The sequence below is a fragment of the Hippopotamus amphibius genome, chromosome 9 (genome assembly GCF_030028045.1).
Source record: "Hippopotamus amphibius kiboko isolate mHipAmp2 chromosome 9, mHipAmp2.hap2, whole genome shotgun sequence".
Classification (NCBI taxonomy): Eukaryota; Metazoa; Chordata; class Mammalia; order Artiodactyla; family Hippopotamidae; genus Hippopotamus; species Hippopotamus amphibius.
The window spans coordinates 106,064,176-106,083,817 of NC_080194.1; the positions used below are offsets into that span (position 1 = coordinate 106,064,176).

Here is a 19,642-nt window from a genome sequence, read left to right on the forward strand (position 1 = left end):
GCAACCAAATATTTTTTAAAAAAAGAATAGAACATTAGCCACCATAGGAAAGGGCTGAGTCTGGAATTGTCAGTATCAGTATTAATGATGACCATGATACTGATATTGCATTATAGGGGGAAGAAACCCCAAGAGTCACTGGCTGCTATTCCTTATGAAGAAGATCCACAGTCAAGTCCCCTCTCTCACCTACCTCTCCTTCAGGACTTCACCTCCAGAATATTCCCTGCCTTTTTTCCCATCCCAAGTTTGCCTGTGTTCAGGAGAGAAAAAGAAAACAAGTCTTCGCATTGTTTTTGTGGAAGACTTGTTTTGTGTCCCTGACTTTCTTTTGTTGTTTTTGCTTATTGCAGGATCCTAGGTTCCTGTACCAGCCTAATGCAAGCTATTCAGGTCCTGATCATCGCCTCGAAGGAACTCCAGAGAGAGATAGTGGAGAGCGGCCGGGTAAGCATGGGTGAGGGCCCTGGGCAGAGCAGACATCGGCTACATTGGTTACTGATTCCTAGTTCACTGTGAGATGGAGTCTACGTGATACACGTTCAATGGGATCTAGGTGAGCTGCTGTCCAGTGGGGTGTGTCCACCTGAGGTACAGCTGCCACTCCCATGGACATCAGCAAATGCCATGGAAAGAAGCTGGGGCATGGCCAGATCCCTGGAGGGCAGTCAGCCAGAGCCTCCAGTGGCAGGCTCACTCACCCCAGCAGACGTCACTGGAACCCGCAGTGGAAACTCAGTGTGCATTGCAAGTCAGGGCCCTCAGAGGAGGGAGTGAGGACTTTTAAACCCAGGCAAATCAGAAGCGCCAACCTGGTGCTGACTTTCCACTGTGGGCTCTGCCATGTCTCTTTTCTTTTTTTTCTTTTGGCCACTCAGCATAGCATGTGGGATCTTAGTTCCCCAACCAGGGATAAAACCCGCACCCCCTGCAGTGGGAGCTCAGGGTCTTCACCACTGGGCTGCCATGTCTCTTTCTGGTAGCAGTTAACTCAGTGATTCAGACAGACTCTGCCTCTGTCTCTTGTCAGCGTCATCACTTTAGATGTCTCACTCCTTTGCTGGCATCATCACCTTCTTTTTCCCTTTCTCACATCCCTGTGTGCAGCTGCAGCTCAGGAGGCAAAGGTCCAGAGGGAGGTTATGAGCCTAAAACAGTCCTGTAAAGAACAAAGCTGTATCTGCTTTGGTGGTGCTTTTTATCCATCTGAGAGGTGATGTTTTCTGCCCCCCAAACAGATAGAGGGGCTGAGCAAGGAGTCTCTGTAGATTGTTAGACTACAGATACAGCAGGTACTTCCGAAGCATTGAAGCATTTTAAAATTCCCAGTAGGAATTATTTTCTCTTCCTTTCGGTTTTATTGAGATATAATTGACACACAATGCTGTATACGTTTAAGTACAGCATAATGGTTTGACTTACACACATGAAGTGATTATCACAGTAAAAACCATCATCTCGTGTAGATACAAAATGAAAGAAATAGAAAAAATTATTTTCCTTGTGATGAGAACTCTTCGGATTGACTTTCTTAATTACTTTAATATGTAACATGCAACAGTGTCCATTATATTTATTGTGTTGTACGTTAAATCCCTAGGACTTATTTATCATATAATTGGAAGTTGGTACCTTTTGACTGCCTTCCTCCAATTCCCCCTCCCCCCACCCCTCAGAAATTATTCTTTTTAACCCTTCTCTGTGTACTCACTGTCCTCTTGTGGCAAATCAGAGAGCAGCTAGACTCCCCTCAGATCAGAAGTTCTTTGTATATACATATGAATAATATATATATCTTTCTATAGATGCAATATAGTGATGCTGGCATGTAATTAAAACGCTGTAGGTACATATAGACTGAAAGTGAAGGGATGGAAAAAGATATTCCATGCAAATGGAAGTCAAAAGAAAGCTGGAGTAGCAATACTCATATCAGACAAATTAGACTTGAAAGTAAAGACTATTAAAAGAGACAAGGAAGGGCACTACATAATGATCAAGGGATCCATCCAAGAAGAACATATCACAATTGTAAATATCTATGCCCCCAACATAGGAGCACCTCAATACATAAGGCAAATGCTAACAGCTATAAAAGGGGACATCGACAGGAACACAATAATAGTGGGAGACTTGAACACCCCACTTACATCAATGGACAGATCATCCAAACAGAAAATAAATAAAGACACACAAGCTTTAAATGACACATTAGACCATCTCGACTTAATTGATATTTATAGGACATTCCATCCAAAAACGACAGACTACACGTTCTTCTCAAGTGCACATGGAACATTTTCCAGGATAGATCACATCTTGGGTCACAAATCAAACCTCAGCATATTCAAGAAAATTGAAATCATATCAAGCATCTTCTCAGACCACAACGCCATGAGACTAGATATCAATTACAGGAAAAAAACTGCAAAAAATACAAACACATGGAGGCTAAACAATTCACTCTTAAACAACCAAGGAATCACTACAGAAATCAAAGAGGAAATCAAAAAATATCTAGAAACAAATGACAACGAAAATACAACAACCCAAAACCTATGGGATGCAGCAAAAGCAGTTCTAAGGGGGAAGTTTATAGCAATACAGTCCTACCTTAAGAAACAAGAAAATGATCGAATAAACAACCTAACCTTACACCTCAAACAACTAGAGAAAGAAGAACAAAGAAACCCCAAAGTGAGCAGAAGGAAAGAAATCATAAAGATCAGAGCAGAAATAAATGAAAAAGAAAGGAAAGAAACCATAAGAAAAATAAATGAAACTAAAAGCTGGTTCTTTGAGAAGATTAACAAAATTGATAAACCATTAGCCAGACTCATCAAGAAAAAAAGGGAGAAGATGCAAATCAACAGAATTAGAAATGAAAAAGGAGAAGTCACAACGGACGCCTCAGAAATACAAAAGATCATGAGAGACTACTACAAGCAACTATATGCCAATCAATTGGATAACCTGGAAGAAATGGATACATTCTTAGAAAAATACAATCTTCCAAGACTGAACCAGGAAGAAATAGAAACGATGAACAGACCAATCACAAGTACGGAAATTGAGGCAGTGATTAAAAATCCCCCAACACACAAAAGCCCAGGACCAGATGGATTCACAGGCGAATTCTATCAAACATTTCGAGACGAGTTAACACCTATCCTTCTCAAACTCTTCCAAAATATTGCAGAAGGCGGAGCACTCCCAAACTCATTCTACGAGGCTACCATCACCCTGATACCAAAACCAGGCAAAGATGTCACAAAAAAAGAAAACTACAGACCAATATCACTGATGAATATAGATGCAAAAATCCTCAACAAAATACTAGCTAACAGACTGCAACAGCACATTAAAAAAATCATACACCACGATCAAGTGGGGTTTATCCCTGGGATGCAAGGATTCTTCAATATACGCAAATCAATCAATGTGATACATCATATCAACAAATTGAAGGATAAAAACCATATGATCATTTCAATAGATGCAGAAAAAGCTTTTGACAGAGTTCAACATCCATTAATGATAAAAGCTCTCCAGAAAATGGGCATAGAAGGAAATTACCTCAACATAATAAAAGCCATATATGACAAACCAAAAGCCAACATTGTTCTCAATGGAGAAAAACTGGAAGAATTCCCTCTAAGAACAGGAACAAGACAAGGGTGTCCACTCTCACCACTGTTATTCAACATAGTTTTGGAAGTATTAGCCACAGCAATCAGAGAAGAAAAAGAAATTAAAGGAATCCACATTGGAAAAGAAGAAGTAAAATTATCACTCTTTGCAGATGACATGATACTATATATAGAAAACCCTAAAGACTCTACCAGAAAACTGCTAGCACTCATTGATGAGTTTAGTAAAGTAGCAGGATACAAAATTAATGCACAGAAATCTCTTGCATTCCTATACACTAACAACGGAAGAGCAGAAAGAGAAATTAAGGAAACTCTCCCATTCACCATTGCAACCAAAAGAATAAAATACCTAGGAATAAACCTGCCTAAGGAGGCAAAAGATCTGTATGCAGAAAACTTTAAGACATTGATGAAAGAAATCAAAGATGACATAAACAGATGGAGGGATATACCATGTTCCTGGATTGGAAGAATCAACATCGTGAAAATGACTGTACTACCCGAAGCAATTTACAGATTTAATGCAATCCCGATCAGATTACCAATGGCATTTTTCACAGAACTAGAGCAAGAAATCTTACGATTTGTATGGAAACGCAAAAGACCCCGAATAGCCAAAGCAATCTTGAGAAGGAAAAATGGAGTTGGTGGAATCAGGCTTCCTGACTTCAAACTATACTACAAGGCCATAGTGATCAAGACAGTATGGTACTGGCACAAAAATAGAAAGGAAGATCAATGGAACAGAATAGAGAACTCAGAAGTAAGCCCAAACACATATGGGCACCTTATCTTTGACAAAGGAGGCACGAGTATACAATGGAAAAAAGACAGCCTCTTCAATAAGTGGTGCTGGGAAAATTGGACAGCAACATGTAAAAGAATGAAATTAGAACACTTCCTAACACCACACACAAAAATAAACTCCAAATGGATTAAAGACCTACATATAAGGCCAGACACTATCAAACTCCTAGAGGAAAACATAGGCAGAACACTCTTTGACATACATCAAAGCAACATCCTTTTTGACCCACCTCCTAGAATCATGGAAATAAAATCAAGAATAAACGAATGGGACCTCATGAAACTTAAAAGCTTTTGCACAGCAAAAGAAACCATAAACAAGACTAAAAGGCAACCCTCAGAATGGGAAAAAATAATTGCCTATGAAACAACGGACAAAGGATTAACCTCCAAAATATACAAGCAGCTCATGCAGCTTCATACCAAAAAAGCAAATAACCCAATCCACAAATGGGCAGAAGACCTAAATAGACATTTCCCCAAAGAAGACATACAGATGGCCAACAAACACATGAAAAGATGCTCAACATCACTCATCATCAGAGAAATGCAGGTGAAAGCCACAATGAGGTATCACCTCACACCAATCAGAATGGCCATCATCACAAAGTCTGGAAACCACAAATGTTGGAGAGGGTGTGGAGAAAAGGGAACTCTCCTGCACTGTTGGTGGGACTGTAAGTTGGTACAGCCACTATGGAAAACAATTTGGAGGTTCCTTAAGAAACTACAAATAGAACTACCATATGATCCAGTCATCCCACTCCTGGGCATATACCCAAAGAAAACCATAATCCCAAAAGAAACTTGTACCATAATGTTTATTGCAGCACTCTTTACAATAGCCAGGACATGGAAGCAACCTAAATGCCCATCAACAAATGAATGGATACAGAAGATGTGGCATATATATACAATGGAATATTACTCAGCTCTAAAAAGGGATGAGATGGAGCTATATGTAATGAGGTGGATAGAACTACAATCTGTCATACAGAGTGAAGTAAGTCAGAAAGAGAAGGACAAATATTGTATGCTAACTCACATATACGGAATCTAAAAATGGTACTGATGAACTCAGTGACAAGAACAGGGAAGCAGATACAGGGAATGGACTGGAGAACTCGAGGTATGGGAGGGGGCGGGGGGTGAAGGGGAAACTGAGAAGAAGCGGGAGAGTAGTACAGACATATATATACTACCAACTGTAAAATAGTCAGTGGGAAGTTGTTGTATAACAAAGGGAGTCCAACTCGAGGATGGAAGATGCCTTAGAGGACTGGGGCAGGGAGGGTGGGGGGGACTCGAGGGGGGGGCGTCAAGGAAGGGAGGGAATATGGGGATATGTGTATAAAAACAGTTGATTGAACCTGGTGTACCCCCCAAAAAAATAAAATAAAATAATAAAAAAAAAATAAAAAATAAAAAATAAAGAGACAAGGAAGGGCACTACATAATGATCAAGGGATCCATCCAAGAAGAACATATCACAATTGTAAATATCTATGCCCCCAACATAGGAGCACCTCAATACATAAGGCAAATGCTAACAGCTATAAAAGGGGACATCGACAGGAACACAATAATAGTGGGAGACTTGAACACCCCACTTACATCAATGGACAGATCATCCAAACAGAAAATAAATAAAGACACACAAGCTTTAAATGACACATTAGACCATCTCGACTTAATTGATATTTATAGGACATTCCATCCAAAAACGACAGACTACACTTTCTTCTCAAGTGCACACGGAACATTTTCCAGGATAGATCACATCTTGGGTCACAAATCAAACCTCAGCATATTCAAGAAAATTGAAATCATATCAAGCATCTTCTCAGACCACAACGCCATGAGACTAGATATCAATTACAGGAAAAAAACTGCAAAAAATACAAACACATGGAGGCTAAACAATTCACTCTTAAACAACCAAGGAATCACTACAGAAATCAAAGAGGAAATCAAAAAATATCTAGAAACAAATGACAACGAAAATACAACAACCCAAAACCTATGGGATGCAGCAAAAGCAGTTCTAAGGGGGAAGTTTATAGCAATACAGTCCTACCTTAAGAAACAAGAAAATGATCGAATAAACAACCTAACCTTACACCTCAAACAACTAGAGAAAGAAGAACAAAGAAACCCCAAAGTGAGCAGAAGGAAAGAAATCATAAAGATCAGAGCAGAAATAAATGAAAAAGAAAGGAAAGAAACCATAAGAAAAATAAATGAAACTAAAAGCTGGTTCTTTGAGAAGATTAACAAAATTGATAAACCATTAGCCAGACTCATCAAGAAAAAAAGGGAGAAGATGCAAATCAACAGAATTAGAAATGAAAAAGGAGAAGTCACAACGGACGCCTCAGAAATACAAAAGATCATGAGAGACTACTACAAGCAACTATATGCCAATCAATTGGATAACCTGGAAGAAATGGATACATTCTTAGAAAAATACAATCTTCCAAGACTGAACCAGGAAGAAATAGAAACGATGAACAGACCAATCACAAGTACAGAAATTGAGGCAGTGATTAAAAATCCCCCAACACACAAAAGCCCAGGACCAGATGGATTCACAGGCGAATTCTATCAAACATTTCGAGACGAGTTAACACCTATCCTTCTCAAACTCTTCCAAAATATTGCAGAAGGCGGAGCACTCCCAAACTCATTCTACGAGGCTACCATCACCCTGATACCAAAACCAGGCAAAGATGTCACAAAAAAAGAAAACTACAGACCAATATCACTGATGAATATAGATGCAAAAATCCTCAACAAAATACTAGCTAACAGACTGCAACAGCACATTAAAAAAATCATACACCACGATCAAGTGGGGTTTATCCCTGGGATGCAAGGATTCTTCAATATACGCAAATCAATCAATGTGATACATCATATCAACAAATTGAAGGATAAAAACCATATGATCATTTCAATAGATGCAGAAAAAGCTTTTGACAGAGTTCAACATCCATTAATGATAAAAGCTCTCCAGAAAATGGGCATAGAAGGAAATTACCTCAACATAATAAAAGCCATATATGACAAACCAAAAGCCAACATTGTTCTCAATGGAGAAAAACTGGAAGAATTCCCTCTAAGAACAGGAACAAGACAAGGGTGTCCACTCTCACCACTGTTATTCAACATAGTTTTGGAAGTGTTAGCCACAGCAATCAGAGAAGAAAAAGAAATAAAAGGAATCCACATTGGAAAAGAAGAAGTAAAATTGTCACTCTTTGCAGATGACATGATATTATATATAGAAAACCCTAAAGACTCTACCAGAAAACTGCAAGCACTAATTGATGAGTTTAGTAAAGTAGCAGGATACAAAATTAATGCACAGAAATCTCTTGCATTCCTATACACTAACAACGGAAGAGCAGAAAGAGAAATTAAGGAAACTCTCCCATTCACCATTGCAACAAAAAGAATAAAATACCTAGGAATAAACCTGCCTAAGGAGGCAAAAGATCTGTATGCAGAAAACTTTGAGACATTGATGAAAGAAATCAAAGATGACACAAACAGATGGAGGGACATACCATGTTCCTGGATTGGAAGAATCAACATTGTGAAAATGACTGTACTACCCAAAGCAATTTACAGATTCAATGCAATCCCGATCAAATTACCAATGGCATTTTTCACAGAACTAGAACAAGAAGTCTTACGATTTGTATGGAAACGCAAAAGACCCTGAATAGCCAAAGCAATCTTGAGAAGGAAAAATGGAGTTGGTGGAATCAGGCTTCCTGACTTCAAACTATACTACAAGGCCATAGTGATCAAGACAGTATGGTACTGGCACAAAAATAGAAAGGAAGATCAATGCAATAGAATAGAGAACTCAGAGGTAAGCCCAAACACATATGGGCACCTTATCTTTGACAAAGGAGGCACGAGTATACAATGGAAAAAAGACAGCCTCTTCAATAAGTGGTGCTGGGAAAATTGGACAGCAACATGTCAAAGAATGAAATTAGAACACTTCCTAACACCATACACAAAAATAAACTCCAAATGGATTAAAGACCTACATGTAAGGCCAGACACTATAAAACTCCTAGAGGAAAACATAGGCAGAACACTCTTTGACATACATCAAAGCAACATCCTTTTTGACCCACCTCCTAGAATCATGGAAATAAAATCAAGAATAAACGAATGGGACCTCATGAAACTTAAAAGCTTTTGCGCAGCAAAAGAAACCATAAACAAGACTAAAAGGCAACCCTCAGAATGGGAAAAAATAATTGCCTATGAAACAACGGACAAAGGATTAACCTCCAAAATATACAAGCAGCTCATGCAGCTTCATACCAAAAAAGCAAATAACCCAATCCACAAATGGGCAGAAGACCTAAATAGACATTTCTCCAAAGAAGACATACAGATGGCCAACAAACACATGAAAAGATGCTCAACATCACTCATCATCAGAGAAATGCAAGTCAAAGCCACAATGAGGTATCACCTCACACCAATCAGAATGGCCATCATCACAAAGTCTGGAAACCACAAATGTTGGAGAGGGTGTGGAGAAAAGGGAACTCTCCTGCACTGTTGGTGGGACTGTAAGTTGGTACAGCCACTATGGAAAACAATTTGGAGATTCCTTAAAAAACTACAAATAGAACTACCATATGATCCAGTAATCCCACTCCTGGGCATATACCCAAAGAAAACCATAATCCCAAAAGAAACTTGTACCATAATGTTTATTGCAGCACTCTTTACAATAGCCAGGACATGGAAGCAACCTAAATGCCCATCAACAAATGAATGGATACAGAAGATGTGGCATATATATACAATGGAATATTACTCAGCTCTAAAAAGGGATGAGATGGAGCTATATGTAATGAGGTGGATAGAACTACAATCTGTCATACATAGTGAAGTAAGTCAGAAAGAGAAGGACAAATATTGTATGCTAACTCACATATACGGAATCTAAAAATGGTACTGATGAACTCAGGGACAAGAACAAGGAAGCGGATACAGAGAATGGACTGGAGAACTCGAGGTATGGGAGGGGGCGGGGGGTGAAGGGGAAACTGAGAAGAAGCGAGAGAGTAGCACAGACATATATATACTACCAACTGTAAAATAGTCAGTGGGAAGTTGTTGTATAACAAAGGGAGTCCAACTCGAGGATGGAAGATGCCTTAGAGGACTGGGGCAGGGAGGGTGGGGGGGACTCGAGGGGGGGGCGTCAAGGAAGGGAGGGAATATGGGGATATGTGTATAAAAACAGTTGATTGAACCTGGTGTACCCCCCAAAAAAAAAAAAAAAAAAAAAAACGCTGTAGGCTTTGGAGTCAGAAAAGCCCAGGACTTCTTCCATTTCTTTCCTGCCTATCCTCAGGGGAAGTATGTCTGCCTCTCTGAATCTTAGTTTTCTCCTCTGTCAAGTGGGAGTAATAACGCTCACCCCTCGGGGTTACTCCGAAGGCCGCGTGGCATCATATGTATAAAAGCACCTGGCACATAGTAGGCACCAAGTAAAAGCATTGCTATTACTACTTTTCACTTCTGTAGGGTACAGCATCCCCTAGAGAGTTTTATGCCAAGAACTCTCGATGGACAGAAGGACTCATCTCAGCATCCAAAGCTGTGGGCTGGGGAGCCACTGTCATGGTGTAAGTATCTGTCCATCCCAAGGCTCCTCACCTCCACCCCCTTTCCAGTGATCCACCCCAAAAAACAACGAAGGGGGACAGTCTGCCCCCCTAGAAATGAACTGTTGACAGGGAAGTTAATAGGACTGAAAGTTTAAAAGGAAGTCTGGGTCTCCTGGAGCAACACGGGGTGGCACAGGCAGGCTGGGCTCCCTGTCTGCCAGGGTGATGGGAGTGGTCTAGTGGTGAGGTCTAAGGGGTCACAGCTGTCAATTTCATAACTCATCTGGTTCTTTCCTGACTATCAGGGATGCAGCTGATCTGGTGGTACAAGGCCGAGGGAAATTCGAGGAGCTAATGGTCTGTTCACATGAAATTGCTGCTAGCACTGCCCAGCTTGTGGCCGCATCCAAGGTAGGACCTGTGTTGGGCTTCCAAAGATATTATAAGTTCTGACTATGTTAGAAAATAGACCTGGACCATGGTGCTGGCCCCCAAAACAGATGATTTATCCAGTATCCAGGTAGGTTGAGTCCCAAATTAAAATTCTGCCTCCAAGGGTCCCCTAGAAGCCTTTCAGCAGGGAGCCACTCTACCCAGCTGTCCATGTGCATGCCTCTAGGCTTCCTCATTTTTACTGCAAGTGGCCTTTAAGGGTCCAGCCGTGCCAACCTCTGATGAGCAGTCATGCATTCAAGGAGCGCTCAAATAAGGAAAATGCTGCCCTGTAAGCTGGTCACCTGGCTTGGCTCTGAGATTCTACAGCTAACATCTGCCTCTCTTCAAGAGGCTCCAAGACTGCCCTGGTGGCGCAGTCGTTAAGAATCTGCCTGCCAATGCACAGGACGATCCCACATGCCGCAGAGCAACTAAGCCTATGTGCCACAACTACTGAGCCCACATGCTGCAACTACTGAAGCCCACTCTCCTTGAGCCTGTACTCCACAGCAAGAGAAGCCACGGCAATGAGAAGCCCACGCACCACAACAAAGAGTAGCCCCTGCTCACTGCAACTAGAGAAAGCCGTTACGCAGCAATGAAAACCCGATGCAGCCAAAAATAAAAATTAAAAAAACAAAAAGCTCCAAATATGAACCATTGCCCCAACTCATCCTAAGGCAAAGCTCATCAGCACAATCCTTCCATGAATTGTATAGTTCCCTGGAGGGTGTTCTTTTACTGTCCTTATTTACTGTTGTCCCAAAATAAGTGGTAAAGCTAGAGTTCAAGGCCCACAAGCAAACAAGCCAGGAGTGATTTCTGATATTAGAGATGCCAGGAGTTGACCCCCCAGGCAGCAATTTTTGAGAAGTTGATCAGTGACCACAGTGGAGCCCATATATTTGTCAAGAACCATCAGACCATCCTTCGATTCCATCCATTCAGTTCCTTCCTTGCTGCTCTATGTTGTGTGACCTTAAATCTGCTTGGTCCCGGCAGGTGAAAGCTGATAAGGACAGCGCGAACCTGGCCCAGCTGCAGCAGGCCTCCCGGGGCGTGAACCAGGCCACGGCCGCGGTTGTGGCCTCCACCATTTCTGGCAAATCACAGATCGAGGACACAGGTAGCCTTCCAGAAGCAATGTTTTTCTCATCCATCCTGTGTGGCTGCTCATTACATTCTCCACATCCCGATTTCCCACAGTCCTGTTTCCAGTTTCATCTTGGTACATTCAAACTTACTATCTCATAAGTTGAGACACGGCCCGAGTATGCTATTGATCACTAGAGGGACTGGCCTCAGCTAGGTTTTCCATTTGGCTGTTTCTCTGAATACAGAGAAATGACTCCTCCGGGCCTGATTGTCCATCGGGGTGGGTCTGATCCTGGTTACTCTGTCACTATCTTCCTCTCCATCCCTCACTCACGATCATGCATGTGTTGGTAAATGACAAACCAAACATTTCAGCAGAGTATTGGCACCGGCCGCCTCTCAGGTGAAAGTGTCAGCTGGGGTGTCATCCGACAAGACCCTCCTATTTCCCATCCTTGCAGACAGCATGGACTTCTCAAGCATGACGCTGACCCAGATCAAACGCCAGGAGATGGATTCCCAGGTAGGAACTCCATCTCTAAGTCTGGTCAGACTCTGTTGCCTGTGACACTGACCCCAAATATTATTCCCATGGGGGGAGGTCAGAGAGAGACTTGTGGGGGAAATGAACACAGAGGTACATATCACCCCAAGAATGAATGTGAGTGATGCTGGAAGAAACAGTGGAGGTGGAGAGAGGTGATTAGTAAAGATCAGAATCCTAACTCTTGCCCACCCGTCTTGGTCTGGCGTCCCTCTAAATGTTATCAGCTGTCTCCTAGCAGACCATAAACTGGTATTTAGTAGTCATATATTGACAATTTTTTGGAAACTTTCAACATGAATTATTTGTGTACAACCTTTAGGGTTTTTTTTGAAAAAAGTCAATTCACTGTTAACCTATCAAAGGCAATGCCATTTCTCAGTTTTAGTAACATTATGCCATGCAAAATAGGGTCCTGGAAAGTACCTGACATCCTTGTTCTAGAATTTCTGGTAACAGTCCTAGGGTAAAGTCCAGATTGAGACTGTTAAACTCTATAGATGGGTCACTCAGCATTTTTAAGGAAAAGTTGTGGCCAGATGTCTATGTAGACACTGAAGGAACTGGGCTCAGGCCCAAGTCTCCTCCACCCACACCCTTCTGCTTACCTGTCTCATCCCATCCCTCTTGACTTTAAATACCATCTATATGCTGATAAATACCCAATTCTCCCCAGCCTCGGTCCCCACGTTCTTCTCCTAGAGCTCTGTACTTGTCCACCCGCCTACCTGATGTCTCAACTTCATGTCCAATAAGTACAGGCATCCAGACTTAATGTGACCAAAACAGGTCTCTTGGTTTCCCTCTCACCCAAACGTGCCCCTCCCTTGGTTTTCTCCATCGCCGTAATAGGCACCACCCCACCCACCTGGGTGCTGAGCCCCAATCCTGGGAGTCATCCTCGGTTCCTCTCTTTCCCTCCCCCTCCACATCCAACCCACCAGCAAGTCCTGTCAACTCAGTCTCTAAAACTTAGCCTTCACCTTCCCATTCTTCCATCTTCCTAACCTAGTCTAAGTCACCACTGTCTCTCTCCTGAGCTACTGCAAAAGCAACTTAACTGTACTGTATGCAGGTATGTGTTTCAGAATTATCCCATGGCGGGGCTGGGGTGGTGAGGGAGGACAAGAAAGAGTATTGCTGAGACAAGTCTGCCACGAGTTGGTAGTTGATGGAACAACATGAGCGGCACATGGGGTTCGCTGTACCAGTCTCCGTCCTTCTGTATGTTTTACATTTTCCATAATAAAAAGTTTAAAACCCCCCCAAAAAGGAACCAACTTACTGGGTCTAGTTGCTTCCATTCTGCCCGTCTTGAATACATACATTCTGTACGTACTTTAAAAATGTAAATGACGACACGTCAGTTCCCTGCTTAAAATCTTCCACTGGCTTCCCTTCACTTGGAGTAATACCCAGACTCTTCCCCTGGCCTGTGGGCCACAAGTGTAATGACCCCTGCCTGTGTCTCCAGCCTCATCTCGTGACTCTCTCCCAATCAAAAGTTACTTCCTAGGAGTAGCCTTTGCTGCACACCCTTGGTCTTTATCACATTGCGCTGTGTCATTTGTGTTATGATCGGGTCTTTTCTTGTTCACTAGTTTGTCTCTTCCCCACCACGAGGTAAGCAGGGACCTTGTCTGTCTGTGCACCACTGTGTCTCCAACACCTGTAACAGCCTGGGGTCCACGATGCGTGCTCAGCAAATATTTCTTGTAGTAATAAATAACTAAAATTAATGAGGAGGAGGAATAGCCAAGAAACAACACTTCCTTTAGTGAGACTGTACCTTTTCCTGCACAATAATAACCCGGTTATACCAACCCCTCAAAAATGCCAGAGCCATTGTATTTCGTTCTTGCCTGGATTTCCAGGGAACTGGGGTTGAAGGAGATGGGTTACAACTGGATTAGAACATATCATATAGATAGACTAAACATTAGGGTTGTCCTTTTTTTCCTATTTTTTTCTCTTTTTATTTATTGAAATAGAGTTGCTGTACACTGTTGCATTAGTTTCAGGTGTACTACATAGTGATTTGACATTTGCATACAAGCATGAAATGGTTTACGCTAAGTCTAGTAACCATTTGTCTGCAAACAAAGTTATTACAATAATATTGACCATATTCCTTGTACTGTGTATTATGTCCTTGTGACTTATTTATTTTATAATTGGAGGTCTGTACCTCTTAATCCCCTTCACCTATTTCACCCGCCCCTCTCCTCCCCTCTACTCTGGCAACTATCTGTTTGTTCTCTGTATCTGTGAGTCTCTTTTCGTGTTGTTTTGTTTTTTAGATTTCACATATGGGATCATACAGAATTTGTCTGACATATCACTTATCATAGTACCTTGTAGATCCATCCATGTTGTTGCAAATGGCAAGATTTCTTTTTTTTTTGATAGTTGAGTAGTATGTTTTTATTTAGTGATTTATGAGAGGAATGTAAGATAAGCCCTACTCCCATTTAGGCATTTGGACCATAAAACATCATTCATTTCCAGTAGAGGGTCCCAGTGAGAAAGCATAAAGCCACTGGCATAGATGGAGAAATTAGAGCAGAAACAGGGTGAAATTGCGGACTGGGCAGGCTATGGGAAAAGCATGGATAACATGGAAGAAGAGTGCTGGACCACAGAGGAAAGGGATTAGGTTGAAATGAGACTGTTCTCAGGTCCCTGCTCAAAGAAAAGACCACCTTCCCAACAGGTTAGGGTGCTGGAGCTAGAAAACGAACTGCAGAAGGAGCGTCAAAAACTGGGAGAACTTCGGAAAAAGCACTACGAACTCGCTGGGGTCGCCGAGGGCTGGGAGGAAGGTGAGTCTGGCCGAACACCAGCACAGCCCCAGGCATGGCGGGGCGGGGGGCGGGGGGTGCCGTGTGTTGAGGGCCTCCCCCTCAGATACAGGGAACCAGGAGCCACCTCCTCCTCCCTTCTACTCACAGAGCATCTTATCTCTCCACTGGTGAGTAACCTGTAAGTCCCAAACTGGGGCAGATCCTGGTGAATGGAAAGCTTTTACGGTCCTTTTCAAGACCTATACATTGACCAGGGGACTGATTGGTCACTCACCACAATTGCCTTCCAGTCCCTGTCAGCCTGGTTTTCTACCCAGGAGTTTAATTTCAGGCCAGCGTTAAGTTGAGTAATGAATGAATGAATAGTGGTCAGTGAAGAGCCAGCAGACAGGGTGAGTGAATTATAGGTTTCTGGCTGCCTAGAGCCAGTGATGGGCAGCATTGGCGAGAGAGAGAAAGGGTCAGGAGCTAGAAACGGCGTGGAGTGGAGTACAGTTCAGCCCACCAGCCAGAGACTCTCAATGGCCCAGAGTCCATGAGGGCTGCTTTTTTAAACATCCAAAGTGGTCAACTTGGTCACAACCAAAACTGTGGTTCTCACTGGGCTCGCTGACTCTGGGAACCCGTTGCAGATGCCTCCCAGTCATTCCTGGACACTTGACCCGGGGAATAGATGGTTATGATTATAATGTATTTTAGAGCCCAACCTGGCGGCAGTTTTTGTTGGCTAGATGAATGCATGCGTGCACAAAACACTGTGAAACATAAGTGACTGTTGTCTTTTAGGAACAGAAGCATCACCACCTACACTGCAAGAAGCGATCACCGAAAAAGAATAGAGTCACACCGACGCCCCACACGTCAGAGTGTAAATCCTTGGTGCCCATCTGTGTGTGTGTGATTCCCCATTTGCGGGCCAGACCCTGGGAGTCCACACCACGCCCATCATCCGGTGCTGAGGACCTGCCCGGCCTTCCAGAGAGTCCCTCCACAGGGACAGTCTTGGTGTTCAAGCCCATGATCTGTGTTCTTTCACTGCCCCCCGCCCAGAGGAGAGGGGACCAGGGCCACCCCAACAAAGGGGACCACCCTCCCGGTCCTGCCTGCCGTTTTACCCCCAAATAATTGGTGTCCTTGTTGCGGGGTGGGGGAGGCGTGTTGCTGCTGCTGTTGAGCTGGAGAGGAAAGATCTTATGCATTGTTTTTTCTGTTTTCTTCTCAGTCTTTTCCGTTTCATCATTTGCACAAACTTGTGAGCACCGGAGGGCTGGTGGATTCCAAACCAGGACCCGACCCTGAGTCTGCACAGAGTCGGAAGCAGAGCAGGAGTGTCCTGGCTGAGAATGCCAAGGCAGTGCCCCCTCTTTTGGCAGTTCTATGGATTCCCACTGCTTCTTATGGTAGTTGGTTGGGTTTTCTCTGGGGTTTGTTTTTTTTTTTTTTCAAGTTTCACTCACATAGCCAACACTTCCAGGGGATTGCCCCTGAAGCCCTGAGCTATCGGGGACCCCTAACCACAGTGATGGTGCTGCCTAGGCTTTGCCGCGGTGCTCCCCCCCAGCCCCCTCCCCTCCAGCCGAGCGTCCTGCTGAGCAAGTGTGGGTCCGCCGAGGCCACTCCCCAGGGTCAGGCGGAAGGAGAGCGAGTGCCTTGACTTCCAAAGCTGGAGCCCAGCCGAAAGCCTCTGCCCACCTTCACAGGTGAGGGGGCGACAGAGAGAGGGAGAGGAAGGGTGCACAGAGCCCAGGTCTTCAGGAGACCACCTGTCTTGCAAACTCCTTTTGACCGGGCTGAAAATCCTTATCCCATGCTTGAACCCAGCCGGTGAGAGTAGCCACACTTCTTCCCCCAGAAGGAATCGTCCATGGCCCCGCAAGTTGGCACCTCCCTTCCCCTCCAGGCAGGACCCTAAGAGGGAGCACGTGAGGGGTTTCCAGTCCCTTTCTGCAGATGTCTGCCTTGGCATCCTCCTGAATCTCAAGAAGATAGTTCCATGTTCTACCTAATCGACAGACCCAGAAGATCGGGCCAGCTTGCTCCCAGCAGGAAGGAACCCTGGGCTTGGTTTGGTACTTTGAATATTTATGACTAACCTCCATTAGCAGCAGCAGCAGCGCCTACAAAAAAGATGCTGGCAGCAACCAGGATTTCAGGTGAGACTATGGCAAGCCTTACGTTGCTGCCCGAGTACATCCGTCTTCAAGAATCAGAAACAAGGCCGAGATGCTGTCCCGATCTGTTACCAGTTTGGATCTATAAGCAAGAAAGTTCCTCAGAACATCTCTGTCAGGGAAAACAAGAGAGGGGAACCACTGGCTCTGACCCCTTCCAACCACACATGCCAGGCCCACGCTGCCTTGCAGACAGGATGAGGGCAGAAGGAGAATGAACGGTGTCTTGGAGACGGGCAGCCCGCCGGCACTTCACCTCCAGATGGACCCGAGCATTTAAGTGACCTTCCCATCTTGAACAATGTCTTCCTTTATCTGTAGCAACTCATGAGTAGTAGCCAACAAGCACTTCCCAGGACCTGTCCCCGAGGACCATTACTGAGTGTTGCTATGTGACAGGTTGTGAGACTCCTGTTTGAACACTGTGAATCAACTCTCCCTCCTTCCTAGACCCCCACCGCCAACTCCCTCTCTCTGCGTTTTCTAAGTAGGGTACTCAAAAAGCTGCGTCCCCTTAGCTCAGGTTACGAGACTCAGATGTGTGAGCTCCACACAGGGCTAGCGAGATCACAGCAGTAGAAACTGACTGGTCTTATGTTTACTGCTTCTTTGTGCTCAACTGTTTTTCCATCCAAGGCTCAGAAGGAATGATGTGTAGTATCCCTGGCCCAGCCGTGCCAATTAAGCCAATTGATGTGCTCTCAGCGTGGGTCAACATTTCCAAAGGTGGCTGGTCCTTGCTTCCAGAATCTCAGCCATTCAGACTGTTGTGCTCCAAATTACCAATGGGGTGGGGGGATGTCTAGTATATGGGACCAGGTTAGGATTCTCTGAATAACACTCCCTCTAAAAAGAAGCCACAGTAATTTTTCAAACCTTCATGGGCTTATCCAGAGTAATAAAACAGTTAAGAAAGCACTTAAGCAGGAGCACAGGCTAATTCAGTCTCACATGAGGAAATATACATCAGAATTGGTATAATTACTTTCAAAATTGCTTGACTTATAAGCTAGTCCATTCTCTAGCCCAAATCAAAATGTCATACCTTGGCTATTCTAAAAATGAGTGTGTGATCCTGGGTGTGAAATACCTTGATTAAAATAGGAATTACATCCTAAGGCTAAAAATGAACTTCACAGGCTTTTAGTCACTGAGTCATCCTTTGTGACTAGAGTCGCAGGGGTCGGTGTAAGTGGGTCAGAGCGGGCAGGACAACAGTGAAGTGAAGGGTTGACGAGAGGTCTAAATACAGCCGTATCCATTATTTTAATTGTGTAACACAGTGTCTGATATATCTAGAGTAAGGATGTGAGTGTACATAATGAGAAATATTGAAGGAAAAACTTACCATTGTGGGGTTATTTATACCTGAGCACGGAGTTTAAATGAGACTTAAATTTAGATTGTTTGCTGATTCAGCTGCCCACAGCAGGATTCCTAGGATCCCACCTGAATTTGAGTCCTAACCCAGTGGCTGGAAGAACCATTGTCCAGAGCATCCTTTCTTGGAAGTGTCTGAGCTGCCAAGGCAGCCAGCGGGCTTTACACCAGGTACCACGGGGGTCACGAGCGCATGTCATTCAGTCTGGTTGATTTGCTTCGGCCTCTTGCTGAGGAGCTGGTTCTGAGCTTGCACCTGAGTGGTGCCTGCTTCTTAGCCAGGTCTTTAGAGGGATCTCCTGGTTCCATTTACCTTGGTCTTTACTAAATAGTGACGTTCTCACTACTTTCTGCCACCTTTCCACGTCTCTGGAAATCCTTCCTGCCAGTGAAAGCCCTTGGTCCTGGTATTGGCCTTCCAACTAGACCGGCTTTGCCCACTCTCTGCCATCCTTGGTCCTGCAGAGATTGCACTGCCTGTCGCATAGAAAACCACCACCTCGGGCCCGCCAGCCCTCAACACAGCAAAACGGGCCAGCTGTCTGCTGCTCACGTCTCCCAGGTCCAGACCAAACACAGGATCAACAGCCCACAGCGGTGACGCAGCCTCGCAGCCCAGGAGCCAAAGCAACATGAAATAATTGGTCAGACATCGTTGGGTCTGATTCTGAGAGTAGGTGATTTCCAGACATGTCTTTCAGGTGACCCTCAACTACCTCAGGTTTGAAGGCCCTAAATTAAGCTGATGACTACTCAGAGGGACAGACCGAGGGGGTTCAGATCAATCTTGGTGATAACGCAGTTGTCTCAAACTTACAACAAACTCTTTCACATTTAGGTTTGCAGGGATGGGGTTGGGTTTGTTCTTCTTCTGTTTTTAACCTTTTCCCCAGTTTTCCATTAGAATAGTTCCTATAAATGAATTTCATTTTTCACTGAGTGCCTACCTTCCCAGGTCAGGTAGCCACTGGCTTTGTTTCCTTCCAACCGTACTTTTATTATGGTATTAAGACTTTTCTTTGTATAATACATTGCATCTGTGTTTTCAATTTTTCAATAAATATTTCAACCTGGCAATGGAGAGTACTGGTGATAACTGACC

The 19,642-nt window shown here is 43.8% G+C and overlaps 1 protein-coding gene across 5 annotated transcripts in view; it reads left to right on the top strand.

The window, feature by feature from the left end:
- Positions 1-19,617, top strand: part of HIP1 (huntingtin interacting protein 1) — a 156,746-nt gene extending 137,129 nt beyond the window's left edge. For all 5 annotated transcript variants that reach the window (XM_057748230.1, XM_057748233.1, XM_057748232.1 and 2 more), the window contains 8 exons: positions 354-447; positions 10,029-10,129; positions 10,417-10,522; positions 11,549-11,672; positions 12,103-12,164; positions 14,899-15,007; positions 15,776-15,857; positions 16,212-19,617. In XM_057748230.1, the coding sequence (XP_057604213.1) occupies positions 354-447; positions 10,029-10,129; positions 10,417-10,522; positions 11,549-11,672; positions 12,103-12,164; positions 14,899-15,007; positions 15,776-15,828 (649 nt within the window). In that variant the 3' untranslated portion in view covers positions 15,829-15,857; positions 16,212-19,617. The remainder of the gene's footprint in view (positions 1-353; positions 448-10,028; positions 10,130-10,416; positions 10,523-11,548; positions 11,673-12,102; positions 12,165-14,898; positions 15,008-15,775; positions 15,858-16,211) is intronic.
- The last annotated feature ends 25 nt before the right edge of the window (positions 19,618-19,642 follow it).